Genomic DNA, 13,585 nt, shown 5'->3' with positions numbered 1-13,585 from the left:
GAAATCCATGCATCACAGTACTTTGACTGATTCACACCTACATCAGTTATTAAGACTGGCAGAAAGTCATACATTGTACAAGTTCACAAATATTATGAAGGAGAAAAAGAAATCTTGCTTTGTACATAATTATTTAAATGTAATCGGCATTTGTAAAGGACCATTGCCAAATTGGAGAAATATGTTTGGGTGTGTCCGGCCCTCCAGAACTTTTGTTTATTTTGGAAAATTCGGCCCTCACAAAAGATTTCTTGAGTACCCCTGGTGTAGGCAATGTAATGCATTGCCAGCGGTGTTTTGTAATAGCTTTATGGGTTCTTCTGTCCCTGAAAGGTACTGTATTATATATTCGGCATATGAGTTTGGGAAGTGACATTAAAACTACTCCAAACAATTCAGATCCAACTCTAGTAAGTGTTTTTATTTAGCAATTATTTTATTTATACTGTAACTAGAATTATATTTCAATAAACTGGAAAAGATATTGCTGTAAACTTAGAATTTCCTCTAACACAAATGTCCTAGCCAAACCTTTCCAACCTCACAGTCCTTCAGTAGCACTTGTATTCCAACCTGCAAAGGTTTTCAGTTTGCAACTCAGAAAGTTACTTAAAGCTTAAACACTGATATGTGCTTCTGCTTTAAAAGCAGTTCGGCACCATAATTTTATTAGAACCATCTGTACACTGCATCACACTGTATGATATATTTCACTGCACTCCTATCAGAATACATTCCTGAGCCCAACCAGCTGCTAAATCCTTTGCTGGCTAAATAAAAGCACATGCATTAGCAGGCAACAGAATTATATTTTTCATATAGTAAGCAACTAGTAATTCAAAGACAGTTGGAAAATGCATTAGTAAAAGAATTTTAAGAATGCATAGCATGTTCAGGGAACGCTCGCATACTGCGACATCAGCCTTCTAGCTTAATGGAAAGCAATCACTCAAATGAAGAGCATGTTACTACAGAGCAGCATATAGACAACAGTACAGCTAAACTACAGATGTATACCTACTACTTTTTAGCCTTAAGAAACATTACAAAATTCATGATGATGATAAATGCAACGCTTGTCCTGTTGTTCTGCCTCCATGTTCCAACCAGGTCCTTAAAATACTTAATTGCACGCTCAGGTTCAAAAACAATTAAATACTGGTTGGAACAAGGCCTGGATTGCGCCAATCGAACCCACGAGAGGCCTTGGCTTCCCTGTGAAATTATAGCGTCTGTATTTGTTCTTAGAGCTTGAAATACATTACAGTAGTAAGCCCATTTAATTAAATCTGCCAGGCCTGCTCTTTGACATGCACTTGCTCATTAAAAAAGCTAAATATGCATAAGATGTCACCGCCATGTGCAACACGTAAGTTGGCCTGGGTAGAAACAAATATTGTGTGGCTTCAAAAGCCGGTGCAGGCCCTAAAGAGATATTACCATATTACTTTGAATTTAAGACGCAGCCCAAATTTCCCACACTGAATTTGAGGAAAAAATAAAACATCAAATAAATATGCATTTACAAAGACACAAACACAAAAACAAGAACATTACCACGCAAAACATAGCCACAGACTCTTAAGCAGCCGCAATGGTTTAGCCATTTCCTAATGTATATAGTTTAGAACAATTCTTGCCCTTAGGGTTTAAGGAACAAACATAACTATATTAGTTTTTGTGGTTTTAAACATCTTCTGAAACAGAAGTTGCTGTACAGTACTTGATAACCACAGTCAGCAGAAATAATTGCAACAGCAGATATGCTATGTACAGCCTGTTCTGTATGCCTTAACCATTTTTCTCATTTGACAGCTGCTTGTTTGTGGTTTTTCAACTTTATTTGTACTGTTTTCGCTCTATTTGCAGCTGTTTGTTTTTAATCATGTCAATTGTTAAAGATTAAAAACAAAACATGCTGTAAAACTAATGAGAAACAACTGAGAATGTTAACTGCTTTTACCTAAATATTAAAGTTGTTTCTTACTAGTTTTAGAACATTAAAGAATTGCTTCAAATGCTTTGACCTTGTCTGGTGAGGTGGCAGAGTTGAAAGATCATATTGGTACATGATTTAAATGCAATCAGGTAGGCATATCAGCGCCGACACTTAGATTCTACAGACAAGTGCAAAGTTCAAAAGCCAGGTATACAGACAAAGTTCAAAGCCAGGTATACAGACAGATTTAGAGAAAAATAATAACTCAGCATATTAGCACCTCCAAGTTCAGAATCATTAATTAATTTAGTGTAAGGCTGCATCGGTCACATGACCCTAGCTGCAGCCAATCATTTTAATGCTATCACTTAACCAGCAGTGGATATTGGCAGTTGCTGCTGGGAAACTGGGTCAGTGTTATACCAAGAGCATCCCACTATGACCAATATTAACTCTATACTCAAGAATCCACTCCTGCACTGCTGATTTCTGTTACACAGATTTTGGGCAGGGTTATTAGTCTTGACTAGATAGATCCTGTGGAACTCCGGCTTTACAAAGGTCCTGCATTGTTCCATTACATCAGAATCTGTTCTGTCGTCGATTATGCAATTTAAAGTTGAAGCTGGATCATGCCCATGGGACTTGCATAGCTGCAAGTCACATCCAGCACACCAAGTAACCAATTAATTATATTTTAGTTTAAAATTAAACTACATGTTGAGATGCAGTGCAGAAAGAAGAGAAACAAATTATGTTAAACTGACCTGTTAAGAAATGCATTGCCAAATGCATTCAGCTTCCGGAAAGGTTTTTTGGGGTCTACAACCAAGGCATTTCCTGGGACTATCCCCTCCACATCACCGTGCATCACTGCTATGAAGGAGTCAGTTGTTGGTTCTGGACCAATTCTCATACCAGGGAATTCCTGCTCCAACAGGTACCTGGTAAAATCAGACAAGCATACAGCACTTCATGAAAAATCACTTGGACGTTAAAACTAGTGTGCACTTTTCTGTGACTTCAGTTATTTCTGAATCTTTTATTAAACTGCAAGTTTTGTTAATTCAGTACCATGTGCTTTGTACTGCACAATGACAACTGCAAAAAGAGAACAGATGGCTATTCTCAGGGTTAATTTGAGATCTATTACAATTCAGCCACAATGTTTCACACCATTCCTTTAAACCTCTCAAGTAGTACTAAAATAAGTTAGGTTTCAATTTAGAACAACCTTTCAACCTATTTGTCCACATCAATGTAGTTTAGTTTTAGCACTGTTAGCTGAACTGTAAAATAATATGCAGTACTTAAAGTTGTGGTTTTGAAAGTATGTTCCACCATGATCAACATTAAGAAAAGATGCTTGAAACAGACATATTAATTTATTGCACAGTGCTCAACGTAATATCGCACACTTCAAGAAGTTCTAAATTAGATGGCCAGTTGTTGAAAGTTTATAGTCATTTCAATAAAATATTCAGGAATCACAAGAAATAGTCATTTCAGAGCACTTTCTGCTTTATGAGAAATGTAGGACATTTTTAAACAATTGCTTTCTTTGACAAACTATAGGGCACATGCTGATCGCACTAGGCTTACTGTACAATTTAACAGGAGTCTTCAAGACTACTTCCAGTGTAGTATCACCAATAGGACCTTACTGTGAATATGCATTTGTAAAAAGCAGGCAGACTGCACAGTATGTCTTCATTGTACTTCACCTTAACCTAGTACCAATATATTACATTTGTTGGTGACTTAAGTTTGGTCTGAGCATAAAAATATGTCTCTCAAAACATAAAGTCAATTAGAAATGTACTATTTTTTTCTACAGAAGAATTTAATCTATAGGCCTGCATGCTAAAGCATTTTAAATTACACATTAAAAGAAACAGTTTAGGTTTAGTCTGTATACTATTCCATATGTTCTTGTTACTGTTTGCAACATAAACAGATTAAACCACTGAGCTGCTTAAGACCTTCCCCAGTCATGAATACACATTTAAATGGGAATAAAGTAACACTTGCAAGGACATTGTTGCTATTTGTCAGCTGTTTAACACCAAAACACAGGCACATATTAAAATGGTCTTTCTTTGGAAACGTGACAAAAAAAAACAAAAAGAAAATGTGCTACTGTATAAATATAACTGTACACAGTAAAGCATAGATATTTTATATGTATTTTAATTCCATGTTAAATGATACTGCGGATGAGACTGGAATTTGATTACGTTCAAGCACTAAACTTGTCTTGGGAAATATGCCACCACAAAATCTGGTGACTCATAGAACTCCTTACAGGAGCAAATCTAACAATTTCGCTTGTTTTGCCCGGATTGTTCGACTTCAGTCTGCAACTAAGGTTGAATGTGGAATGCATTGATTTTGAACAGAAATATGTTGTCATTATCAGTTGTTTGGGTCAAATTACTATTGAAAAAAATGTGTTAAACCTTGAAATGCACTACTATACCTGGAGCCTGTAAGTTGTCTACTGCAGGTCAGTTGTTAAAGATTGTCAATTGGTTTACATGTTGTGATTAAATAGAGGTTAATTACATTGTATTTTATTAAACGTTGTTAACAATCTTGAATTAATACATTACCGGATGAAGGTGGTCTTTCCAGTGGAGTACTGACCAACCAGCAGGACCATGGGCTTGTTGTCAAAATCAGCATCTTCCAAGGCTGGCGAGTGGAACTCGTGAAATTTGTAATGTTCCTCCAAGGGCAGCAACTTGGTCTTGTAGAGCTTCTTGAGCCCTTCGCTGACAGTCTGAAACACCTCAGGATCCTTCCTCCTGTCATCATTACCCAACCAGCTGAACATGATGCAGTGTAATCTCGTGTATACCTTTCACTTGATTTAAAAATGCGCTTGAATTATGCAGTAAATAAAACAAAATTATGTACTATGGTTTTTGTTGTTGTTGTTGTTTTTTTTTTTGAGGCCAATCTACAATATTTCATGTAAAATATAAATGTATTTGTTTTGCTTCAGTAGAGATGCTTAGAAAAAGCAGTAGAAAAAGAAGTGCTTCTCCGCGGTTAACCGAAATCGTTTAAAAGAAAAAGCTTGAAAAATGCATTCAGCTTTATTAAAGGGACCACTGCAATGTCGTCAGTAAAATTAGTAAAAAATCAATTTAAACATAAAAATGCAAGCGTTTCATTCATAACCTGTGGAGAACCAACACAAACAAATCACTTTATCTCTTCTTACATTGAAATACTGAAGCGGCAAAATAATTATTTCTTCTCGATCTAAAATACTGGATATAAAATTACACGTATTTCATCAAATGAAAGGCAAATGTATTGTAAAATGATGTCCTACTGCTGCACAAAATCTCAGTAGACCACAGGTACTGCGGCTCCTTACTGCGGTTTATTTAAATACCAGTCTTTCAGGAAACTGACCTGACAGGAAATGCCCAACTCTTGGCAACGCTCCTCCCCATTGCTTTAGAGCAGTGAAGTCATTGAAGGTGGCGCCATGTTGGCTGGGTGGGGTTTATCTCAATGGCTCCTGAGCTGGTCGTGGAAACGACTAGACAGAATCAACATTACTTAGCGTCGAGCGTCTAGCGTCTAGTTCCATCTAGCTGTAGTATTCGGTACTGTCTAAATATAAATAAGCACACTTAGGCCTGCATACCTGTGGTCTGATCCTTGAAGGTATTTCTTGAGGGATTTTGAATATATAAAGGTTGGAAACTTTGGGAAGCCAGGTGCTTGTCAGGGTCTTGAAATGTTAGCAAGCTAATAACATTTACTGCAAGAGCCTGTAAATGTGCTCTTTAAGTAAACAATATGTGCACCCCTTCAATGCCATCTTGTCATTAACCAATGTGATGCTACCCATATTGCATGGGTATAGCAACCTTGGTTCTTTCAGTACATTTTATTACAGGTATTTAGATTCTTATAGTTGCTTAATTATTGCATTGACCTTGCCGAAGATCAGTTAAACAGGAATTAGAAAACGATTCAGTATCATCAGCCAATCAGCGTCCAGCTATAACGGGCATTAATAATACGCAGTAGATGCCCGCTGGAACGTCACCACATCATCTGTGAATCAAATTTAAAATAAATCCGCACAAGTACCAGCTTTTTCCAACAGTGTCTCTGCAGACAGGAGGCTCCAGCCGTGTAACTCCAACCCTAACTTCAGCTTGTTGCTCCTAACAACGTCAACCACGATCATTTCTTAAACAAGGAAGAAAACAATAAAACAAATACATAATTCCACGGATAGTTTCAAACACAGGTGACATTAGGAGAAAGTCTGATTATATGGTGGTATGAAGAACATCGTATGTATTTTTTTTTTTTTAATAGCAGCACTATATGAACATGCCCCAGTAAGAACTTACCCCGGGAACTAAAAAAATGTATAAAATGAGGAACATTTATAATATGTAGGTCAGTGGAGGCTCCTTCGAGGAGGCAAGGGAGGCAAGCCTCCTCAACTTTTCAAAGAAAAAAGAATGAGATATATATATATATATTTATAAATTTGGCTATATATTTCTCTTTCTCCATTTGTTTTTCTCTCCCTTCTACCTTCAAAATATAATTTACTGTCGTTACTTCAGTTTCTATTTCCCTTAATTGTCTGTTTAATATGTTTCTTTGCTGAATATACTGTATCTATTGCATTTCCTGAATATATGTTCCACTGTTTCTTGTTCAACACAATTACTACATAACCCAATCTCATGACTCCCAACAATCCTGTATACATGATAATTTAATGCTATATGTCCTAACCTTAGTCCATTAATGTTAGTTTCTTCCACCTTGTTTTTCCTTTTCCCATATGTTTTTATTTCCCTAAGTTTTTACACCCATTATCTTTTCTTTAGCCACATCATTCACCTCTGCAGGACTCAAAGGTATTATTATATCAATTTGTTCATTTAGAGTTGCTTTTTTTGCTTCAAAATCAACAATTTAATTTCCTAAGATACCCGAGTGACTTGGAATCCAGGCTATCAGAATATTTTACCATTTTTATAGCTAGTATGTAACTTCTGAATAATTTCAATATGATATTATCCAATCTCCTGTTTCCGATTCTAATGCCTGTATCGAGCTTAGAGAATCTGTAAAAATCACAACATTTTTTTCTTTATGTTCCTCTATTTTGTCTATGGCCATAAGTATTGCAATCAACTCTGCAGTAAATACTGATAAATGATTTGATAATCTTCCCCTTTTACATATTTCAAATTTGTGTATATAGTAAACATATCCTGTTTTCCGAGATCTAGGATCTTCTCTGTCAGTCAGTCACACACTGTGGGAGCAGCGGGATCATTTTTTTTTATTTTTTATTTTTTACAAATCTCTAGTCTAGATCAACAAAGAAGGTAGATAAAATGACAATAAATATTTTTAATTATAATTACATTTACTGTTTCTGTTTGTTTTTTAATTACTTTTAGGAGGAGGTTTTACATCAGCTACCTTTGCTTCAAGATACAGCTGAGTAATGTACCTTGCTCCAGAACTAAAGTTTGTCTGAATTGCTTCTTTTATACTAAATAGATACGTTTCGTATGTACAGAACAGTATCTAATTATTTTGTTGGCCATTTATTAAGTTTAACAAATGAAGTTGATAGGGTATGCTTGATTTTTGTCTGACTTTCACCTGCCTTAATAACTTTGTTTAGAAAACATTTTATGCAAAGTATGTTAAAGTGAGGTGGTGTTGAAATCTAAATGCTATATTAATGTTGCATTTTAAACATACAATGGCAGTGTGTAACAGTTCAGTTTATTAGAATAAATTACGGTGGAATACTGTTTTATTTTTTCTGCTGGCTGGTGGAGAAAATACGTTTAACAGCTTTGAATTGGGGCAAAACGTTAAGATATGAAAAGTGTTGTCAGTCAGAATATAATAATACGATTCTTCTGCTGTTGGTGGCTTAAAGGGACCCCAAGACCTCAGATTTTTTTTCTGCCTCCCCATTTTTTTGACCACCAGCCACCACTGATGTAGGTGGTATACACACAGAGATCCCCAAGTGCCACAGACATGCAATTCCGAAGTCTTAGTATAATACATTATTTCCATAATTACATTTTCTCAATTAAATCGTTGGTAGAAAAAAAAGATTAAATGAGACCACAGCCAATGAGGGTTGAAGTAGTAGACCCCAGGTATATGTGGGTGCAGAAAATATTATAAAACTTTATTGATCCTTTGAAGAATTATCCTGATGACTCTTCCATCAATGCATCAGACTAAGGGCTCCCCAGAAGCAGATCTTGCAATTTATTCCTTTGAGTCATGGCAAGCTACTTTCTTAAACAGTATAAGGTGTGACGGGGTACATCTCCCCTGTGTGTATTGCATGGTTTTGTATTATTATTATTTGAATGTATTGTTTATGTGTGTAAAAACATGCTATTTTATTGTTTTGCAGCATGGATGGGGTTAAACTTGATTTATTGCTAATTAGGAGACGGTCACAGGTATATAAACCTGCAGCTTTGGCTGATCGAGGTTGAGTGTGTTCAGAGGTGGAACGAGAGACATGAGTCGTGAGATAAGAGAGTCTAGATAAATAACAATGGCTAGCCGTGCTGGCTTTACACCAGCATGATACTTGTTTGGTTTTGTCTCTGTTTGTTTTGGCCACCGTGCCGTTTTGTTTGTGTTTAGTGTTTTGTTTCCTGTTTAGTTTAAACCTTTTATTTATTTAATTACGCATCAGCGCTGTCATACCCTTCAGTACTGACTGCGTGTCCATTCTCTTCTGTGTCTGACAACATGAGCAGTGTTAATGTAGGCAGCTCTCCTGCCTTCAACACAGTGATATGTAACTGAAATAAAAAAGGAGAGTTTGTTACACTTAAGTAAGAACCTTAACTGTAGTTACACAATAGCTGTTACAATTTAAAATTATTACACAGTCTAATTAGGTCCATACATGTGGGCTTCACTTCAACCGTTTTACAATTCTATGTCCAACTGTGACAGAGACAGAATGATTTTTGGTGATAAATCTCTCTCCTGACCTGTGGGCACTGTGTAAAGGGAACAGAGTGACCTGGACTGGATGGCCAGACAATTCAATCCCAGAGTGTGGCAATGTGGCCACGCCCTTGTGCGTAGTTTGTTTTTGTGTTGTGTGTAAATGTTGGTGTATAGTCATTGGTACACAGGATATAAATGGGTCTGTGTAACACAAGTGATTTAAAAATGTAGATTTGTATTTAGGCACGAGGATGGCACAAATCACTTCACGGGTGGTCACGGGAGTATACTTAATTAATTCACGTGCAGTAGTACCGAGATTCCAATTGAATGATTGACTAGCAATCGAGTCTCGGTACAACTGCATAAAAGCAGCATGTTTTCACTCACTCGGGGTTGGGTGTTCGGTCAGTGGAGAACGGGTGAGGAGAAGGAGGAAAGAAGTAAAGGAAAGGAAAGGAAAGGAAATTAAACTAAAATAACCATTTATTTCACTCACCGTGTTTGTTTGTCTGTTCGTTTTGTTTACCTGTTTATTTTGGCCGCAAGTGCCGTGTCCTGTTTTTGTGTTCAAACCTTTCATTTTCTGTTCTGTTTAATTATTAAATGCTGAGCGCGATCACGCGCTCAGCTTCATCAAAACCCCAAGTCTCTGTGTGTTACTTCCTGTTTCTGGTCTGACGTCACCCACTGCAGCCGTCTTTGTGACACGTGGAATCAGAAGAGGGATTATCAGCGCCTCCTAGACTCAGACCAGAGCAGAGTACCGTGTGTTTTTTTTGGAAAGAAAAAAAAAATTGGATTTTTTTTTTTGGAGAAATGGAGGGAGGAAAGAGCCTAGAGAGGAAGCAACAGCAGCACCCATCCTGCAGGCCAGTGACAGAGGAGGTGATCGACTGGCTGCTGGATCAGGAGAAGCAAGGGGGCCCCAGAGTAACATCAGCGCAGCAGATGCAGGCGGTGTTAAAAAGGTGCCCCGCACCACTACTGGCAAGGCTGTTGTCCTCTCTAGAGCCCAAAGGGGAGGAGCCCAAACGTCCTATGCCTGAGTGGGAGGAGCCCGAACGTCCTACACCTGAGTGGGAGGAGCCCGAACGTCCTACGCCTGAGTGGGGGGAGCCCGAACGTCCACAGCCCAAAAGGGAGGAGTCGGTGCGTCCACAGCCCAAGTTGGAGGAGTCGGTGTGTCCACAGCCCAAAAGGGAGGAGTCGGTGCGTCTACAGCCCAAAGAGGGGGGAGTCGGTGCTTCCATAGCCCAAGAGGGGGAAGTCGGTGCTTCCACAGCCCTAGGACCCAAGCTGCCAGCAGAGGGAGAATGCCTGCTGGTTCCACCTCCACCAGCAGAGGAACAATGCCTGCTGTCCCCGCGTCCACCAGCAGAGTGGAGTTATGGAATTATTTATTGAGCTGACTAATCTCTTGGTACACTGGAAGACATGTGAGCCACAATGTTGTTATTTGTGACTGTCAAGGTCACTCAACCAACACACAGCAAGGAAGCCAGCGGCACTGCAATCCTGCACCATTATGTACATACATCAAAACAAGATTTATGACCCATATACTTTATTGACTTTCCTCAGTGAGATGCAGCATGGAAACATTATACAACCATTGTGAAATTCACATTTATGTTAAGAGTATGGTACAATTTATCCTCACAGAGTTATTCAAGTTTTAATAACTATCGTCATCACTGTTACCTTTCAAAAATTTTGATTTGGCCTCATGCATTCATTCATACAGTATGTTATTTAGGGGTGCCATATGCTGGACAAGACTAAGGGCTAGATGTACTAAAGAGTTGCATCTGTCGCAATAGTCGCAAACCAGTTACAAACGAGTCGGAAGCCTCGGGTGAAATGTACTAAACAAGCGCAATGCTGTTAGCGACAGTTTAAGGATTGCTTTGCGGCAGCAGTTTTTCTTAGCGGGTCAACCTTAGATGAATATGTAATTATACTCATTCCTGCATAAATTCGCAAAAATATTATAATGAAATATACTAAATCTGCCTAAAATTGCGACACTCATAATTGCATCAATTTGTTAAGAACTTTTGAAAGTAGATTTTAAACAGACACAATTATTGTTGGCATTTCCCAGTCCGATTTTTCTCGTGTGTTGCCAGTTGGCTGGTCAGTTTAGTGCTCAGTCCCTTCTTCAGCCGGGCAGTGCACCCAGACCTGCTTACCTGGCTGGAAGTCCCACCCCCTGCTCCGCACGTCGTAGGCTCGCTTCTGCCTCAGTCCAGCACTCGCTAGCCGCTCCCGAGCAAATTGGAGGGCCTGGTCCAGCTGGTCTTGCAGGTCGTGCACATAGTCAGGGCCCACCAGAGTGGGGTCGTCCTCCGCTCCAGGTGATCGGCCGAAGGACTCCTGGACAGCCATCAGTTAGGCGAAGAGAGCCAGGGGTAAATGGCCGTCCCAGTCCTGTTAGTCTTGGCTGGTCCAGATGGCTAGTTGCATGGCCAGGGTGCGGTTAAACTGCTCAACTAGCCCGTTGCCCTGGGGCTGGAAGGGGCTGGTGCACGTATTCCATATCCCCATCCGCTTGCACAACTCAGTGAAGATCCTGGGCTCAGAATTACAGCCCTCATCGCTGTGGAGCTCCTCAGGCACCACAAAGTGGTTGAACATGCCCCCCAGGAGGACACTGGCAATGGTGGACGCGCTCTGGTCTGGTAGAGCTTACGCCTCGGGCCATTTGGTGAAATAATCCATTGCCACTAGTACAAACCAGTTCCCGTGTTTGGACCTTGGAAAGGGCCCAAGGACATCCACAGTCACATGCTCCATAGGGGCCCCCACCTGGTAGCTCTGTAGGGGTGCTCGTGACTGTACCAGTGGTCCTTTCCGGGCCATGCAGGTGTCGCACTGCCGACAATGGGTCTCTACGTCGCGCCTACAACGGAACCAGTAAAACTGGTCCCAGTGCAACTGGTCCCGGGCTCCCATGAACCGCTTGCAGCACTCGTTCTCAGAGTGAATGACGGACAATGAGCTGCCAGCACCGCCGTCGAGTGGCTGGATGGATCCAGACCCGGTGGAGTACTTTCCAAAGTGCCTTGACCCCCGTCAAGAGCGTCGCTATATCCTCCCATGCAGGCTGCCAGCCCTCTTCCAGCTGGCGGATCAGGAACCCAAGCTCCGGGTCATCTTTCTAGGACCGCTATCAGCACCCCTTCACTGGCGGAAGCCACGGTCACCATCTTGTGACCCGTTTCCTTCAGGTCAAGGCACTCGCAGTACCGGCACTGAGCAACCTCGCATGGCCTGCATCAGCATCAGCGTTCCCATGCTACTTGCCGGCCCCGTGCTGGAAACAGAAGTCAAAGCCCTTCGGTCCAGTCAAACCACTTCCCCTTCTCTGTGATGGAGTGCAGTGGGTGGCCAATCTCAGCCAACCTCCAGACGAACCGCTTGTAATAGAAGGCCAGCCCCAGGAAGCCCCTCACTTGGCGGACAGACACTGGCGTTGGCCACTCCTGTACCACCTCCACCTTGGCTGGGTCGGTGGCAACTCTGTCGGCCCCCACCACGTGGCCAATCAGGTGGCACTTCTCTGGGTGCAGCTTCAGGCCAGTGGTCCGGATCCTGTCTAGCACCTATTTATAGATTTGGAGGCTAAAATATTTAAGCATGTTGAACTTATTATAAATGTATTTAAATATAAAAATGAGTCTACTGTATAGTGTATAATATTGAAAGTATAACATAATGAGTTTATTTTGTGTATTGGGACTGGAGGAGTAGTGTGATACTTGTGACGATCACTTCATTTGATAATGGTAATACGCTTTCTGGTATGACTGCACTTTTCTACAAACTGCTCTGGGGACACAGAATAAGCTTGTGTAAACAAAGCACTGAAACAAAGTGTATTCCTATTAGAGTTGATAGGGAAATTTCATGAAACTCTTCTAGACTGTTGTTAAAGATGCCAGCAACAGGAGAGAAGCGTTTCATAACTAACAAACTCTACTTACGCTTTGTGAAAAAAACAAACACCAAAACATTTATATATAACCCACATACCACCAAACTTGTGTAACTTTTATCCATATATTATGTATAAATGGAAGCCATCATTGTACGAACCAAGAAAACATTTCTGAAAGGCTGTGATGTAATAAGAGTTCATAGGTTCTTAGCTCTGACAAAATATTGATTGGAAAATAAATATTCATGAAACTGATGCCTTGAAATGTGACTACTATTAAGCTCATATACAGTACTTGCAACTTAATATAAAATGTACTTGCACTAATGGGTTTAATTATACATAATTAAATGATTTCCATTACACGAGAGTAGATGTTAAAACTTCATGCTGATTTGAACTCGGCTCTCGCCAAGATAAGCACCAACTAAGACGTAGCTTTACAGTAAACTAATGTGATCCATATGCGTCTCCATCCATTTACGTTTCCTTCCATATGATGATGTAGATATCCTTCTGTCTCATACATCCAAGCAACCTTTTGTGCCACATCAAAACGTGAGGGGTTGGTGGAGGAGACAGATAGCTCCCTCCTCCCTACTGAGCCACCAACAACCTTCCTACAAAATGTCTTCCTACACGTAGCTTTACTGATCAGGTCATCAAACCCTTCTTAACATTTGAGGTTGAATAAGACCAGA

The 13,585-nt window shown here is 40.0% G+C and overlaps 1 protein-coding gene across 2 annotated transcripts in view; it reads right to left on the bottom strand.

Annotated features, from left to right (window-relative positions):
- The window catches only part of ehd3 (EH-domain containing 3), a 43,007-nt gene extending 37,608 nt beyond the window's left edge, over positions 1-5,399 (bottom strand). Inside the window, exons 1-2 of one of the 2 annotated variants that reach the window (XM_034019022.3) lie at positions 4,552-5,399; positions 2,707-2,883 (exon numbers count right to left, since the gene is read on the bottom strand). In XM_034019022.3, coding sequence (XP_033874913.1) covers positions 2,707-2,883; positions 4,552-4,775 — 401 coding nt within the window. In that variant the 5' untranslated portion in view covers positions 4,776-5,399. The remainder of the gene's footprint in view (positions 1-2,706; positions 2,884-4,551) is intronic. The other variant, XM_034019023.3, reaches the window with a different exon arrangement.
- Positions 5,400-13,585: the final 8,186 nt, after the last annotated feature.

The sequence above is a fragment of the Acipenser ruthenus genome, chromosome 6 (genome assembly GCF_902713425.1).
Source record: "Acipenser ruthenus chromosome 6, fAciRut3.2 maternal haplotype, whole genome shotgun sequence".
Lineage (NCBI taxonomy): Eukaryota > Metazoa > Chordata > Actinopteri > Acipenseriformes > Acipenseridae > Acipenser > Acipenser ruthenus.
The sequence above is the reverse complement of the archived record's forward strand: the minus strand, read 5'-3'. Positions and strand labels throughout refer to the sequence as shown.